Source organism: Rattus norvegicus, chromosome 17 (assembly GCF_021556685.1).
Source record: "Rattus norvegicus strain SHRSP/BbbUtx chromosome 17, alternate assembly SHRSP_T2T, whole genome shotgun sequence".
Classification (NCBI taxonomy): Eukaryota; Metazoa; Chordata; class Mammalia; order Rodentia; family Muridae; genus Rattus; species Rattus norvegicus.
The window spans coordinates 41,481,720-41,498,059 of NC_141550.1; the positions used below are offsets into that span (position 1 = coordinate 41,481,720).

General features: G+C 42.5%; 2 protein-coding genes across 2 annotated transcripts; both read right to left on the reverse strand.

The window, feature by feature from the left end:
* Positions 1-1,386: 1,386 nt before the first annotated feature.
* On the reverse strand, positions 1,387-9,089 carry Trim38 (tripartite motif containing 38). The gene is given in 4 exon segments (XM_087591769.1): positions 1,387-1,986; positions 3,106-3,148; positions 5,603-5,698; positions 8,611-9,089. Coding segments are annotated over 4 exon segments (1,095 nt in total). The 5' UTR covers positions 9,028-9,089; the 3' UTR covers positions 1,387-1,447.
* A 6,308-nt stretch (positions 9,090-15,397) lies between these two features.
* Positions 15,398-16,218, reverse strand: H1f1 (H1.1 linker histone, cluster member). The gene is given in 1 exon segment (NM_001106113.2): positions 15,398-16,218. A coding segment is annotated over 1 exon segment (642 nt). The 5' UTR covers positions 16,171-16,218; the 3' UTR covers positions 15,398-15,528.
* Between the last annotated feature and the right edge of the window lie 122 nt (positions 16,219-16,340).

Genomic DNA, 16,340 nt, shown 5'->3' on the forward strand with positions numbered 1-16,340 from the left:
ATAAGTTTGCAGCTAGCCTGGGCTACATAGTGAACTCTAGTACAGCCTGGGGTTTCAGAATCAGATCTTATGTAAAAGGAGGGAGGGGGGATTTTTTATTCTGAATTAAAATTAATATTATTGCCAAGTGTGTTGGGGCATGCATTCTGGCACATGGTCCAGCACTCTGGAGGCAGAGTCAGGCCAACAGAGTTCTGTGTCTTCACAGCCAGCTTGGTCTACAAGACTAGTTCCAGGACAGCTAGAGTTATACCGTGAGACCCTATTTCAAACTAAACCAAAAAGCAACAAAAAAGAAAAACACCAAAAACATTGTTGGCTTGAATTGTTTAAAATCTTTTGTAAGAACAAAATGACTTTTACCTTTATTTTTCTTGGTCCAAAAAGTATTTACATTTTATTAAAACCAAAGCTGTATTACCACAGCCACCAAAAATACAAGATCGCCATCTACTGGTTAGCACATCTGCTAACAGCATGGGGAGACCACACAAAGGATGCTTTCTGTTAGGTGCCTCTGGTGTAGATTATGCAGACTATGAAAGAAGGATGGAATAAAAACTGAGAAACATGGTTATTGAATTTTCTAGGAAACTGAAAAATGCATTCTAAAAAATCATCCAAAGTATATTTTTAATCATAGAAGAAAATGGTATAATTTTTTCAATCCCCTGCATCTTTTCCAGAATAGTAATAAAGCATGAATATCAACAACCTCTATGTGTGTGTGTGTGTGTGTGTATGTATGTATGTATGTATGTAAGTATGTATGTTGTATGTGTAATGTGTATACACACATATGATTTATTTATTACTGTGGCTTATAGGCTGTAGCCCAGCTAGTCCAACCAAGGTTGTCAACCAAGAGAAAGTCCAAAAATCCAGTACTGTTCAGTACAGGAAGCTAAATATCTCTATTGATCTTCAATATACATTGAAATCCAGAAGTAGTGCCAGTGAAGGAATGGACATGCCATAGAGACTAAGGCAAGCAGGAAGGGAGGGAGAGAGGGAGGGAGGGAGGGAGGGAGGGGGAAAAGGAGAGAGAGAGAGAAAGAGAGAGAGAGAGAGAGAGAGAGAGAGAGAGAGAGAGAGAACGAACGTGCTTCCTTCTTCCATGTCCTTTATATAGACTTCCAGCAGGAGATGTGGCCCAAATTACAAGTGGGTATTCCAATTTTAATGATTTAATTTAAAAAAAGTTCCTCACAGCTGTGCCCACTATAAACAGAAAACAATAATTACCTCAATTTTTTTTGTCTGAACACAGGGACTGTGCAATATGTTTTGAATCATTCAATATTCAACACGTTTAAAAGTGTTATTAATTCAAAGCACATTTATTGAAAGTTCATTAAAAACATTGGAATTAGCAGTGAAGAAAAACAAAGTTTCTGCCTTGTGGGATTTATGGATTTTCTACGATGCTACTTAAGGTATAGGGACTTTACTTCTTTCCATGATTATTTATGGCAGGAGGGAACAAAGGAGAATGTTGATAAACCTGGGAAATGGGCCTCAGGGTATCCCAGAAAGAAGCCTTGGGGAAGGTGAAGATGTGGGAGCCAGTGGTTACACTGTAAAAAGATACAACTCCAGCCTCATAGTCTAGAAAAACTCCCACTAGCTGGGGCTTTTCACTCAGATAAAGGAGAGGAGTAGGGGCAGAAGTGAGAGCTTCAAGGCCATCCTCTTCAGACATCTTGATAGTCCAGAATCCAAACTCAAGCTCCTTCTTCATGTTAAAGCCCCTCTGCACTGTCTCTAAACAGACTCCTACATCTCAACTGGTTGCATTCTAAACAGAGACTTCAAAGTAATATCTTCATACAGTAAAACCCTCAGAGCCTAGGACACAGGGCAAATCATAAAACCTCTTGGCAGAAGCCTGAAGATCCCTGTGGCATCTTTTGTAAGTCACTAGTCTTCCACCTTTAGACAGAGCTAGGTTGAGATGGGCTGTGCTGGGGTCCTGGATCACATTGACTATAAAAAACCATAACCAGTCTTTTAAGAGTTACAAACATCATACTTTACAAAGACAAAACTGTGATCAGATCTCAGCATGATTTAAACATATAAGTCTTAGCTATGGAAACTATGTATAACATACTTATAAAAAGAAAATCACCATGCCTATTGTAAACCACGAGGAAGAGAGTTAAATGAGTTAATATTTCTCTGGGATGTGATACATGCATAAGAAACAGTGGTAATAATATCATCAATACATTTATTTCTATCACCAGCATCATGGGTCAGTCAGAGATGCCAAGGATCAGAACTATTTAGAATTACTCTGGTCCCTGTTCTGCCCAAACCCTCCTGATTCAGAACTTTTAGGACTGTTGACATTGATCATAGAGTATAAATGAGCCCTTCCCTCTTTGTTTATAACTACATTTTACACAAACACTATCTCAATTTAAAAAAACCCACAAATAAACAGAAAGAACAAACAAAAACCATCACCAATGGAAAAGAGAAACAAAACGATTTTCCCAAATTGATATTGATTAGAGGCCTTTGGATTTAGTAATCATGGGCCAGAAGCTATAGGATGTACCAAGCACTGAGTAACAGAACAGGGCACAAAACTTACTCACTGAGATCAGTAGCACTTAATTTGTGTCCTATACCTAACATGTTCCTTAATTATTGAGTAAAGTCCCTAAAATTATTTCCAGTATACTACATGCTGCTTTGAGTGGTACTTTGAGTGAGAATGGCCCCCATATACTCATATATTTGAATAGTTTGCCCCAGTTAGTGGAACTCTTTGGGAAGGATTAGGAGGAATGGCCTTGTTGGAAGAACTATGCCACTGGGGACAGGCTTTGAAGCTTCAAAAGACTTCAGCCATTCCCAGTCTCCCTCTCTACTTCCTATCAAGAAGATATCTCAGCTCTTCCTGCTACCATGCCTTTGCTCTGCCATCATGAACTCTAAACCATTATTAAATCAATTAAATGCCTTCTCTTATAAGTTTGCCCTGGTCATGATGTTTTAGTTAAGCAATAGACAAAGTAATTAAGACACTGCCTTGCTAACATTGCTCTATGAATCAGAACTATTCACAATAAACACTGAATTTCAGTTACTTACTGTAACTATGCAGTAAACACAGTTCCTTACTGTGACCAAATACCTGACAAAAAGCAACTTAAAGGGGGATGGGGAGTTTTGTCTTGCTCCAAAGTTCAAAGGAATGCAGTCCATTCTGGTAGAAAGGCAGATCTACAGGAATAGTTTGGTTCCTTGCACTGACTAGGAAGCAGAGGAAGAAAGGCCTGTGCTGGGCTTGCATTTCTCCCTTTCCTTTGTTCCTTGTTTCTAGTCTTCAAAGTGAACCCTTTTTTTTTATCTCATATGGAGAAACTGAGAGAGACTGTTATTGCCTGCAGAGATATGACCAATAATGGAATCAGGACTTAGAAGGGTCTGTAGAGAGAACTGTGTGCATAGTATGCTAAGCATGTTAAATACTAAGAAACAAGAGTGTGCAAAAGTCACAAAAAATAAGTGAACAACCAGATCTTCAGATATGAGTACATATCCTGGAAGAACTGCAGAAACCAGTAAAAGTAATAATGGACCACTTCCGGGATGGGGCATTAGGGAACAATAGAGAGGAAAATAAATAATAGTGTATAAGTGATTCGGTGGCTTGCACTGAGCCACTCAAGCTAGACAGGTGCCAGAAGTTCTTACCTGACACTCAGAAGTGTGCGGAGAGGTTCAACTCCTGATTAATTTTCTTCGAGTTCAACTAAGATATGGGAGAAAGATGAGATGGGAACCTGAGAAACTTGGATTAGAGAAGGAGGGTATTGTTCAAATACTTTATCAGTTACAAAAGGATATACATATTTTTTTTACATGCTCTGGAAGTTCAAGTTAAACATCCATATATAAAGAAAGCAGAAGGAAGAAATGGCACTCGCTGTGGAAATTGACTGTGTCGTAATTGGCCTCAAACCCAGGATGAATGACTGAGGTCTTATTTAATATATTAGGGTAGACTTGGCTGCCAGGATCTCCCAGGATCCCTTGGTCCCTACTGTTTCAAGGTATGGCTGATATATCCACCCCCTACTCTAAACATCTCCAGCCCAGGGATTGGGCCGCCTATATAATCCAACATTTTGGTTACCCGGCTCTTTTTGTCTACCCTTTGTTTTCCTGATTCTCCCTTTCCCCTCACATGGCCTGGCTCAGGGTCATGATCATGCTGGACTCTCCCAGGTGTTTTTGGTTATGTTCTTCCTCATATCCACAGTAAACCTCTTCTACCATGCCTAGGAACAAAGTTGTGCCTTCCTTTTAAAAAAATATTTAAAAGGGATAATTCAGATACTTCTAGAAAGAATGTACTTCAGACATGTGGGCAGCCTCTTCAAGAAGCCATACAAGTGTGCAGATTTTATAGCGCTATGAATGTGCTTTAGAAATGACATAGGTCTCTTTTACTGCCCTCATTAGACTCAGCCTGGGGTGATCCTGCTTGATGAATTCTCTCAAAGGTTTGTTTCTCACCTGGTGAGGCTAAGAGCTTGATTCTGACACAGCAAGGTCAGAAGGTTAGTGTCCAAGTGTTGGAACATGACCCATGACTGAAGCTGTGTAATAACAATTCTGTGTGCTTATGAGAAAACTCCAAGAAAACTGAGCAAGTCTGGTAGCTTTAGTCCTGCAAAGTACAGGATTGTTCTTGGACTGTACTTTCATGCCCCTCCCAGGTGTGGGTTTACTCCAGATTACCCATTATCTTACTACTGTTATTCAGAGTGTTTCCAGGCATGCCTTGCTGTTGTGATTATATATAGCTTGAATGCATGTGAACTTTAATCATACAACCTTGGTTAACCCTCAGGATATCAATTGTCTGATGTTCTAAATAAAGCCCACCTCATTTCTAGGCTCCATTCTCCCAGGTTCCACTGCCTCTAGAGTGATAACATCAGAGTATCAGACTAATGCATTTAATATGTGAAACAAAACATGCCACAAAGTAAATAGGTAGCATGCAATATTAAAGATGAAAGTCTTATGACTGGAAAGATGGCTCAATAGTTAAGAGTAAATATGGTTACTATAGAGGACCTGTCAGATTAGCTCCAGATCTGATGCCCTCTTCTGCCATCCTTGGGTACCTATACTCACTTCACAAACCCATATACATACATATTTAATGTTTTGAATAACATCTTTTTTAAAAAAGAAAGAATGAAAGTCTGGGCCACAAAGCAAAGATGGAGGTTCACATACATCCTAGCATGCAAAACAAGCATGAAACAAAGGAATGGATGTTGGTACATTACACCCAAGTACAGTTGTAACAAATTGATTTCATAAAGACAAGTCTAAGCCCAAAGAAGCTAGTTTAGCTTTTGATGAAATTGTTAGCCATCCCAAGAAGATGGAAGAGCTTGGTGACAAAGTTTCACAAACGTAAATATCTAGGCCATGAAATCAGTGCTCTCTTCCTTAGGGTTCCCATGTATTGGCAGGAGCCAACCATTCTTGTATTTTTCCTGGTCTTTCTCTATGCCTAGACTCACTACAGAAAAATCACTCTTCACCAATGAACTCAAACTCTTACCTTCCAGGCATTTATTTGGCTTGTTATGAAATGTATCTGAACTTCGAGAGTCTCTTGGAGTTCACTCAATTTTGTCATGGTATTCTGGAGTTTTTTCTGAAAATGTTAAGAAAAACATTAAGTAAAATCAATTCTTATCAATCTTGTTTTCAGTTTGAAGCAGGGTCTGATATGGTCCAAGGTGATCTTGAACTCACTAAGTAGCCAAAGATGACCTTGTGCTTCACCTTCTGAGTGACAAGAAATAGACATACTCTATGTGCCCTGCTTTATGCAGTTTTGGCAAACATTGAACTTTTTGCAAGCTAAGCGAGCACACAACCAACTGAACTACATCCCTCACCCTCAATTTGATTCCTCATTAGGTACTTAATATGAATCTCAGCACTCCGAAATGTGGTGAGATCACAAAGAATAGCTATTGAATTCTGTGTACATCGCTCAGAGAGTATGCTGAGGGTTTTATAAGTGGTAAGTCACTGATTGCCTTAGTAATCCTGGGCAGTTGTTGGGATGCTTAACATCATTGCTGTGCTTTGGAAAATGAGGCTTAGAAAGGGGGCAAATCACTCACCTCAGGAGGCATAAATGGAAGTCTCAAGAGTAAAATTGGGACACCAATGTCATTTGCCAAACCAAGTCACTTGGGAAAAGTTGTTAGAGATTGCTACAGCCATTTGTGGGGAGAGCTTGTAAAACAGTGTGCTGAATACATACCCAATACTGAATGTTTGACACTTCTGGAACTCTGTATGTTAGGGTTTCTATTGCTGTGAAGAGACACCATGACCAAGGCAACTCTTATAAAGGACAACATTAATTGGGGCTGGCTTACAGGTTCAGAGGTTCAGTCCATTATCATCAAGGTGGGAACATGGCAGCATCCAGGCAGGCATGGCAGTGGACGAGCTGAGAGTTATATAGTTTGTTCCCAAGGCAAACAGGAGAAGATTGGCATCCAGGTGGCTAAGATGAAGGTCTTCCTTCCACACCCACAATGATATACCTCCTCTAACAAGGCCACACTTTTCTAACAAGGTCACACATCCTAATAGTGCCACTCCCAGGGCCAAGCATATTTAAACCACCACAGTATGTATTATGGGTAAGTTACAAAGGAAAGGCCAGGATACTAATTGAAGTTATTAGAATTTGGAGAGAAGGGGGGTCTGGAGGATGATACCAAGAAACCAATTTAAAGGATTAGTTCCTTGTCAAGCTACTCCCCGAAACCCCCAAATTAATTGTTCACTTAGAACAATTTGAGGCTACCAGAAATTGCCTGTAATGAAAACGAATCCTGTCCTCTGTAATTCCACAGGTATGAATTAATTTCCAAGAGATCTTCCAAAACAGTCTGTGACTGATTTAGAAAAACGAAATATTGCCTTTGCTTTATGTCACATGCTGTTCTAAACTTTACATAGTTTAATATCCACAAAGCCAACATAACTCCCAGCATATGTTCTAAGGACTCGGGTGCTATCATGTCTTTGTACAGACCAGGATAACAAGATGTGAAACTTTAAGCAAATTAGCACAAATTAGTTATCCATCTGCTGAGCACCAGGGCTAATGTTTCATCCCAGCAGTCTGACTCTGTGGCAGGTAACTGTCATCCTTCCTCGCTCCTTTTTTTTTTTTTTTTTTTTTTTATCATTCAAATAGGAATTTCTGCAATGCAGCTGTTGGAGGGAGGCCGAAGGAGAGCCAAGTGTGCTGATTGGCAGCACACTTATGGAAGACTTGAGGCCTTTATATGAGACTATGTTTGCTTCATGGAATAGAGCACAAGGAGCCCACTTAGTAATTTCTCCTGCAAGCTGGAAGAATAGACTAGGATCAAGATAGCAGCCAAGTATGGTGGTGCATGCCTGTGATCACAGCACTTGGGGACAGAGGCAGGCAGCTCTCTGTGAGTTCAAGGCTAGCTTTGACTATAGTGAGTATCAGGACAGCCAAGGCTATGTAGAGAGACCCTGTCTTAAAAAATCACATCACGGGCTGGGGATTTAGCTCAGTGGTAGAGCGCTTACCTAGGAAGCGCAAGGCCCTGGGTTCAGTCTCCAGCTCCGAAAAAAAGAACCAAAAAAAAAAAAAAAAATCACATCACATTAAAACAAAACAAAACAAAACCATCCAAAAACAGAAAGACTGACCATGTCTCTCACTGTGTCAGTGCAGAAGGCCCTGGGCTTTCAAGGGAGGACCTACAAATCATGGCAAACCTCCCATTGCTAACTCACCACAAACATTTACTTTCAGATCTTTGACCCTTCTGGAATCTTCTTTGAACCCACCCTCTCACACTCTTTCTTATGAAAATAATTTGAAATTTCCCCATGATGTTTTTATTTTACAGTACTGGATCTTCTCAGTGCCTCTGGCCCTTTATTTTCCAAATAAACTTTCTAAATGAACATAGTAGGTACAAAATGAACAAGTGATAGTAGGTATCACTTGGTCTGAGATTAAGAATTGGAAGTGATGGGGATGAATCTTGGCTCAGCTTTGTTTCCTGTGTCATTACCTCCTCTACAGGACTGCTTACCTTGGCAATGATGAAGAAGTTCCTACGGTATGACATTGTGTGTGGAGTTATCTTGGTTGGTGATGGTGAAGGTGGTGATGATGACAGGAGTGGTGTGTATATGAAAGAGAGGTATGCAGAAGGAGAGATATAGTTGTATGCATGCACATGTATGGGAGTGCCCACGCTGTGTATACACATAGAGGCAGAAGACAATGCTTTCCTGTTCTGTCTCTCAGCCTTATTCTTTTGAGGTAGGGTCTCACACTGAACTTGGAGTTAAGCTGGTGGCCATCAAGTCCACTGATCCTTCTGTCTTTGCTCTTTACAACACTAAGGTTTCAGGGGAGGTATAGCCATGCTTTTTATGTGGGTGCTGGGGTCTGAAATGGGTCCTTATTACACAGCAATTCTCTATGATTCTCATAGGAGATCATTAGACTGGACACGTGTAAAGGCCCCCAACCATAATTCTCACCTTATAGTTCTAGTACACATCATTCACAGCAAATAAGGTATGACCTTTGTGCTGATCTTCCCAACAACAGCGCCAGCAGAGGAGCTGACCATCATCTCCACAAAAGCGATTAAGTTTCTCTTCATGTTCCTCACACACCGTGTCATGATCCTGCCCTTCTATCCCTTTGATCATATCAGTTATGGTTTCTAGCTCCTTGTTGGGCCTGAGGTTCTCTAAACTAAATGGACTACTACACAAAGGGCAGCCCAACATCTTCCATCCTGTCTTTGAGCTGACATTGCAATAATGGCTCTGTGTGCAGGATTTGCAGTAGCTGTGTCCACAGTTGATGCTCACTGGGTGAGACATCATGGCCTTGCAGATGGAGCAAAAAGTGACCTTTCTTGACTTCACTGTGCTAAAGTCTGAGCCCATGGCTTTTCCTGAGAAGTTTCCAAAGCAATCAGAAGTAGAGGAATGTTTTCCACAGTGGCCGATGTAAACCTCACCTAAATTTAAATGCAGTCAACTGACAGTTACCGGTTTCAGAGGTTTTTAGTCTCTAGAAAAGAGAAACAGCTTAGAATTGAGAAGATACATAAATATCTCATTGTATTTACATAATAACCACTATCCCATGTAGCCATTTACATTCAACTTAATAAAAGTTTAATCATTTTTAAGTATAGTTTCCCAGTTTTATTGCTCACATTCCATTTTCCTAATTGCCAAATGCACCGGGTGTCTACATGATGGCTCAGCTATAGAGCAGTCCATTTTTGTCCAGTGTTCTCTTGTGCCATGTGCTGAGAATGGCAGAGGCAAGGCAAGGTTCAGAAGTTGAACTCAGCTAGAGAGTATGAAAAGTTTCCATGAGCTGCAATTACTTTTAACTGTAGGGGCATTCAACCCCTCTATCTAGCCAGATCAAGAGCAGCCAGATCTTCTCTTGGGTCTAGATGGGCAAGTCTGCCTGACACTCTCCCCCTTCTATGTACCTTCAGGAACTCCTAGATCTAACCCTGGGTCCCATATCCAGTGCTCTAACCTAATCTGGCCACTCCTAACCATGTCAAAACCAACTTCTAAGCTTCCACTATGACCTGTCTGCCCTTGACCCATTTGGCCCCACCCAGGCCACATCCAACCTCTCTTCTCAGCCAGAAACACATCTCAATGAATTTGAAGAGAATAAAAGCCTGAGTGATGTTCAAGAAGACACAAACGTGGCTGATGGAGATGACAAAGACAGTTCAAGTCTCCAAAACAGAGTTCAGTGAAGAGATAGAAACATTGCAGTTGACTCAAGGTAAAAATGAAGAGGGAACTGAAAAACCAAATAACCCTACTAGAAAACCCAAACAAATTCCTCCCAAGTAGGATGGATCAAGTGGAAGATAGAATACCAGGACTTAAAGAGAAGGCAGAGGATTAAGAAGACATGACACAGCATATAAAAATAAAAACACAGAAAAAGGAACATATAGGAAACAGGCCACCAAGAAATGACCAACTCTTCTAATTATAGGAATAAATGAGTCAATCTGTTTGTCTTTGCCTTCTGGCATTACACTAGTTTGTACCACCATGTCTGGCCAAGAATTGGTTTATTCTGGTACTAACAGAACTGGAAAGAGGGCTGAAGAGGGGAGAGGGGGAACAACATTTCTGGAGAACCAGGGGATTCCTGTCTCTTCTCTGTGGCTGAAAACTGCTCCCAGAAGTTCAGGTGATGTGAACTTAGGGAGTGTCATGCCAGAGCCTAGGCTACAGAGAAAGTGGGAAGGAGGCCAGACTTCAATGAGAGCTATAGTTCTGATATGGCCCAGGAAGACACACTGACAACCAAAGGGAGTAGAAGGCTATTTAAGAGCAGTGCTTTTTGCTTCCTGTTCTATGGCAGCTGCTTCTGAGACCCATCCTAGTTCTACACACACACACACACACACACACACACACACACACACACACACTCACACAGAGAGAGAGAGAGAGAGAGAGAGAGAGAGAGAGAGAGAGAGAGAGAGAGAGAGAATTAAAACAGAAGTTCAACTGAACTTCTAAACAGGCTGTCTTCCTCTTAAAACCAAGACAGAAAGAATGGCAAAGGATTTCTTCTGAAGGAAGGATACTGACCCCATGGGCCTTCTTGCAAGGGACATCACATTCTTAGCCAAGGGGCCACTTCAAAGGCCCCAGCAGCCTGGCCTGGCCTAAGCTTCACTCACCTGTATTCTGGATTTTCTGAGATTCCTTGCGCTATTTGAGAAGCAAAAGCAGATGCCAATGTAAGAGCTGCCCAAGTCCTGAATCCTTTCAGAGTTGTAGGGGAGCGGTCTCTGATTTTCTGGAGACAACACTCTCCACTGTTTGTCCCTCTAAATCTCCAGTAAAACAATCATTGATCCATTGGTGCCCTGCTGAGCACTTGTCACTTACAGAAACCTAGGAATCTCTGCTGAGTTATTTGAAAAAATGGAAGCACTATGGGAGGCTAATTGACAGCCAATAAAGTTGCTCTGGTCTTTGAACCTTTTTATCTTTAAAAAGAAAGGGGAGGGGGAGATGGACAAAAGGAACATAATGTAAAGCATTTAACACAAAGAACAAATTAGAGACAAAGTTCAAAACTCTCTTGTGACCCAGCAGAGAGGGCAGAAGGGCAGGATATGCTCTGATGTGAGATCTATCGACTTTTACTCCCAACCCTCTTGAAACTCAAAAGGTTTCTAAAGCTCTGTTGCTTCATTAGCATTTTGAGGTGGCTTATCCGTTCATAACTGCTTTGGTGGCAGTGGTGCAAAGGGAAGTTGTTACAGTGGATCACTAACATGATAAAATTTCTCCAAGCCCGCCAGCTATGTTTCTCTGTCCTGCGGAGTTGTTGCCTTTTCCTCCTCACCACTTCTCTGCAGGACACAAATATGGTGCAATTACAAGACACAGAACTACAGACCAGGAAACAACAGCCACTACTATTAAGGTAGTCAGGACAGTCACCTATATGCCAAGTGTGCTCAGGGTTTTATGGAGAAAAGGCTGGAAGTGAGCATGTCAGCCTCAGCCTCTCTATTCCAAAATCCAACAAGAGTGATTTCACTAACTAAGACAGAATTATAGAAAGGAGGGAAATGAATCATTTATTCGTATTTAAGCAAGGCTGATCACATTTGTAGCTGCAGGTGAATGGGGCAAGTATATAAATTCTTTCCTGCTTGCTTAAGGAATAAACATGTACAATGGCTTGAAGGAGCTGGCAAAGGGGACTGAGAGCATAGGATGGAGAATGAGTTACTTGGACTCTGGAGTCCCCCAGGGAATAATCCTGGTAGTTACTCATACTCAGTGCTGGGTCCTCAGGTTGCAAAGAAAGCATGGAGTTCATCTTAACTCAGGCTAGAGGTAAACGTTAGACAGGTTTCTACCTTCCCACTCCAAACAGCAGACTCTTCGCACAGTGAAATCCTGAGACCATATCAGTGCTGAGGCACCATGAGAAAGAAGGAGCCCCTGTGCCCTGGATTCCAAGATGACCCCTTCAGATAACCATAGCTTTTGTTATGTATTTGTGAGACAATACTCAAGTGTAGTTCATCTCAATGGAAGAGATGGACGGTTGTGAGTGCCCAAAACAACTACCACTAGCCCCACAAAACACTAGAAACACAAAAACAAAATGGAGTCTGTCTTGGGACAGTTGAGTCTCACATCTGTGTCTGTCTCATGAGGAAACAAGTGGGTATGAGTAACAGAACATAGGAGGGAGATGTTTGTAGATAAGGCCCCAGAGATACCCTCCCAAAGCTCCCAAAGGTAAAGCCCAGAAACACCCTCCTGTGTCAGCTTGAAAGAAGAGACTCTTAATTGAGAAGCTGCCTCCATAAGATCCAGCTGTAGAGCATTTACTTGACTAGTGATTGATGGGGAGAGCACCCTGAATCAGTGTCTTCCTCATCAGCAGTAGGGGACCAAATCCGATTATTAACCAGAGAACCTTCAACTCCAGAGTCGTGCAATGAGTTGCAAGAGAAAACACACACACACACACACACACACACACACACACACACACACACACACACACACACACACACACACACAGAGCTGTCCACTCAATATTTAAAACAATAGGTTCATGAGTTTATTTGTTTGGAGCCAGAAATCTTGCTAACCCAAACAAAAAGAAAACAGACCCAGAAACAAATAGCGCATATTTTCTCATATATGAAAACTAGATTTAAATTTGTATGTGTTGGGGGTGTGTGTGTGAATTAACTAGAAACGGGATTGGTAAGGAAAGGAGAGGTTGTAACAGTAGAGATGGGGGAATGAGAGGTCAAAGAGAGCTGTGACCAGAAGGCAGAGGAAGCTTATTTAGGGGCAGGAGAAGAACCAGAGAGTTGCAACCAGGAAAGATGTGAGGAGATTATAATATCCAGAAGTGTTGAAAAGAGACCCATTGCTTTGTTACTGTGTAAATAACTAAAAAAGAAGTTTGCCATATTTTGTTTTGAAAAAAAAGAAAAAGAAAAAGAAAAATCGTTTTCCTGTGAGATTTCACAGAATTTCGGCTATTTATGAGATGTGCTCCTGAACTGCAGGCGGAGACGCCTCCTAGGGAGCATGCTTCAGACTCCAGGCTGGAGACCTCCCAGGGTGGTAAACTTAGCTCCTCTGGCCACAGCTCTGCCAGTAAGGCTTGATTCCCGACGCTTCTGATTGGTCCGCTCAAACCCAGCGTCCAATTATCTGATAGATGAGCCAAGCGCCGGAAGTTAGGCCGGAGGTGCCTTGATTTCCTACGCCGAGAAGTCGGGATTGGAGCTGGAGACTGGAAGTGAAGATGGCAATAGAATGAGACAAGACCTGAGTGGGCTCCCAAGGTTGGGGCGAGCGGAGGATGGGCGGAGCCTAAGTGTGATCCGCCCTTTCTGGATTGGTAGACTTAACTGACCTTCCTTGTGAAAGACCGAGTGGAATCCCAATTTCGCCCCCCAAATAATGTAATGGAACTATGTGCACTGAATGCTCCCACTTTTAAATACGTCTGACTGTGTAATGAAGACTTTTGGTTTCTTTAAAATCTTTGTTATATAAACATGTTTGTTTTAATTCCAGGTGTGGTATTTGGAGCTGCCTAGATTATCCACAGCTGCAGACTTTTGACTTGCGCATGCTCTGGTAAGGATTTGATTCTGCCAGCTGCAAATGGTTTACTTCTGGGCACTATGAAGAAGATGTAAATGCTAGAGTCAGAGAGAGCTTTGAAAAATAGAGGGGTGCTCTGAAGAAGACAGGGTTATTCCTCCTGATGGTTTCTGCTCCTGTTGATGGTCAAGAGAAAAGAAGCAAGAAATTGGAGAAAATTCTGACTTAAATGGAAGATTGGATTTGCCCCAAGGAACTGATTCAACAGGAAGTAGTTTAAAGAGACCTATGCCCCATTTCCTCTCTAACCTTCTTTCTCTCCTACCTGGTTTTGGAGCCCTGCTGGAAATAAGGGTTTGAATAGAGATACATGAAAACCCAAATAAAATAGCTAAAACAAAAATGCCAACATGACTGTATCTGCTTCAGGGTGTTTAAAGAAATAAAAGGTGATGTGAAATGAAAGGAAGAAGTTGCCCTTATCCCTAGGCCTTGTTTCTCTGCGCCTGTTTATATTAAGATGTTTAAAAGTTGGACTTAGAAACACAGACCTTCTTGTTGCTAGAGAAGCTGAGGCAGCAGGATTAGTTCACGGCCTAGTTAAGCAATTTAGGGGAGCCTGTCTCAAAATATATGGACACATGCAATTTTACTGCTGCTGTCTTTGGAGTGTACTAATACACAAAAAACAAAACGAGACTATAGCTCAGCAATGAACTCCAGGTTCATTGCACAGTAATGTAAAGAAAACACTGCATATTAAAGTTTTCTAAGTGCCAGATTTCATACCACGTTATTTAAATGACTTTTTTTTAAAGGAAAGGCAAATCAGTGTCTACCACATGCTGTCTCCTGCCAATCTTTGTTTTATCTTTAATCCCCTGCGTCTTCACTACATTGATATTGATTGCACTAGGCTATGCAGATACCATAATTTGTTTACAACAAAAGCTAAGTTCAGGGCCAGAAAGATGGCTCAGAGCAAAAGGAATTTGTCACCTGATGAATTGAACTCAAGTAGTGGAAGAGAACCAATTTCAAGTTGTGCGCCCCTACCCCCGCCCCCAACTTGCGGACACAAGAGCTACCTCCCCACCCCACTCTCAAATAATTTAAAAACTGAACTCAAAGGATAGGATAGAGGAGGTCCGCAAATCAGGGTGTGTGGGAAGGAGGGGAGCGGTAACCCTACCACTTGGAAGGAGGATCGGTTCAAGGTCAAAAATGGCTACCTAGCAAAACCTACAAAGGCTTCAAGAGCAGGCAGGCTACATGGGGTTACTGGGAGATGATCAACTACGTAGTAACACACAATTCCTCACAAAACCAAACCTTCAAGTGCCCAGCATTTCTGTAAGGTAGTCTTGTGAGTTTGAACTAAAAAACCGTGTATTGCATTTAAACTTTTATCTTGACCACACCCTATGCCTAGTGCTGCAGTGATATGGAGCACTAAGGACCTACATTCTCATGTTGGCAGCATGACACTTACCTGGGAGAGGTACCACATGCCATTACATAACCACGCCATGAAGAACTTACCCACACCTGGAGAGGGTAGCGTCTCCCAGGGCTAAAAATTATAAAACTACCCAGGTAAAGGCATTTTGATAGGAACTTGGGGTAAGCTAGACCTAGAGGGACCCAAATTGTCCGGTTTACTGGGAAAGAACTGTTTATTTTGTACCCAGTTCCACATTGCTGTGAACTAGTTAGTGCTAAGCTCTTTGAGTAATGTAGGTGGCTCTGAAAAGAGCCGTTGGGTTACTGGAAGAAGCCTCCAACTGTTCACTTTTTCTTGGGCGCCGCCTTCTTCGGCTTAGCTGGAGTCTTTGGCTTTGTCACCTTCACCTTGGCAGCCTTAGGCTTCACTGCCTTTGCCTTGGCAGGGCTCTTGGCTACCTTCTTGGCCTTGACCACCTTCGGCTTCTTTGGGCTCTTAGAAGTCTTCTTTGAAACTGCAGGCTTCTTGGGCTTCTTCGGTGTCTTGACAGTCTTCTTTGCTGCAGCCCCAGCAGTCTTCTTGGGTTTCTTAGCTGCCCCGGATGCTTTCGCCTTCACTGTCACCTTGGTGGTGCTGGCTTTGGACTCCGCCTTCTTGTTCAGCTTAAAGGAGCCAGCAGCGCCGGTGCCCTTAGTCTGCACCAGGGTGCCCTTATTCACCAGGCTCTTCAGCCCGAGTTTGATGCGGCTGTTGTTCTTCTCCACATCGTAGCCCGCCGCCGCCAGCGACTTCTTGAGCGCAGCCAAGGACACGCCGCTGCGCTCCTTGGAGGATGAGACTGCCTGCACGATGAGCTCAGACACTGAAGGTCCCGCGGGCTTCTTTCGAGGGACAGCAGCTTTCGCAGGCTTCCTGGTTTTCTTTGTAGCGGCAGGTTTCTCAGGGGCAACAGACGCAGGCTGAGGGACTGGCGCTGTCTCCGACATGGTTGCTGAGGAGTGACCAGCAAATGCCAAGACGAAGAAAAGAAGTAGGAAGACAAGACCTCCTCGCGGCGTATTTATAGAGCAGGGCCGGGCCGTGATTGGTGCATGCTAACGCCCGCCCCCTTAACCCTGAAGCCCCGCCCCCTCGCGTCCCTGGATGCCTGCAAGAC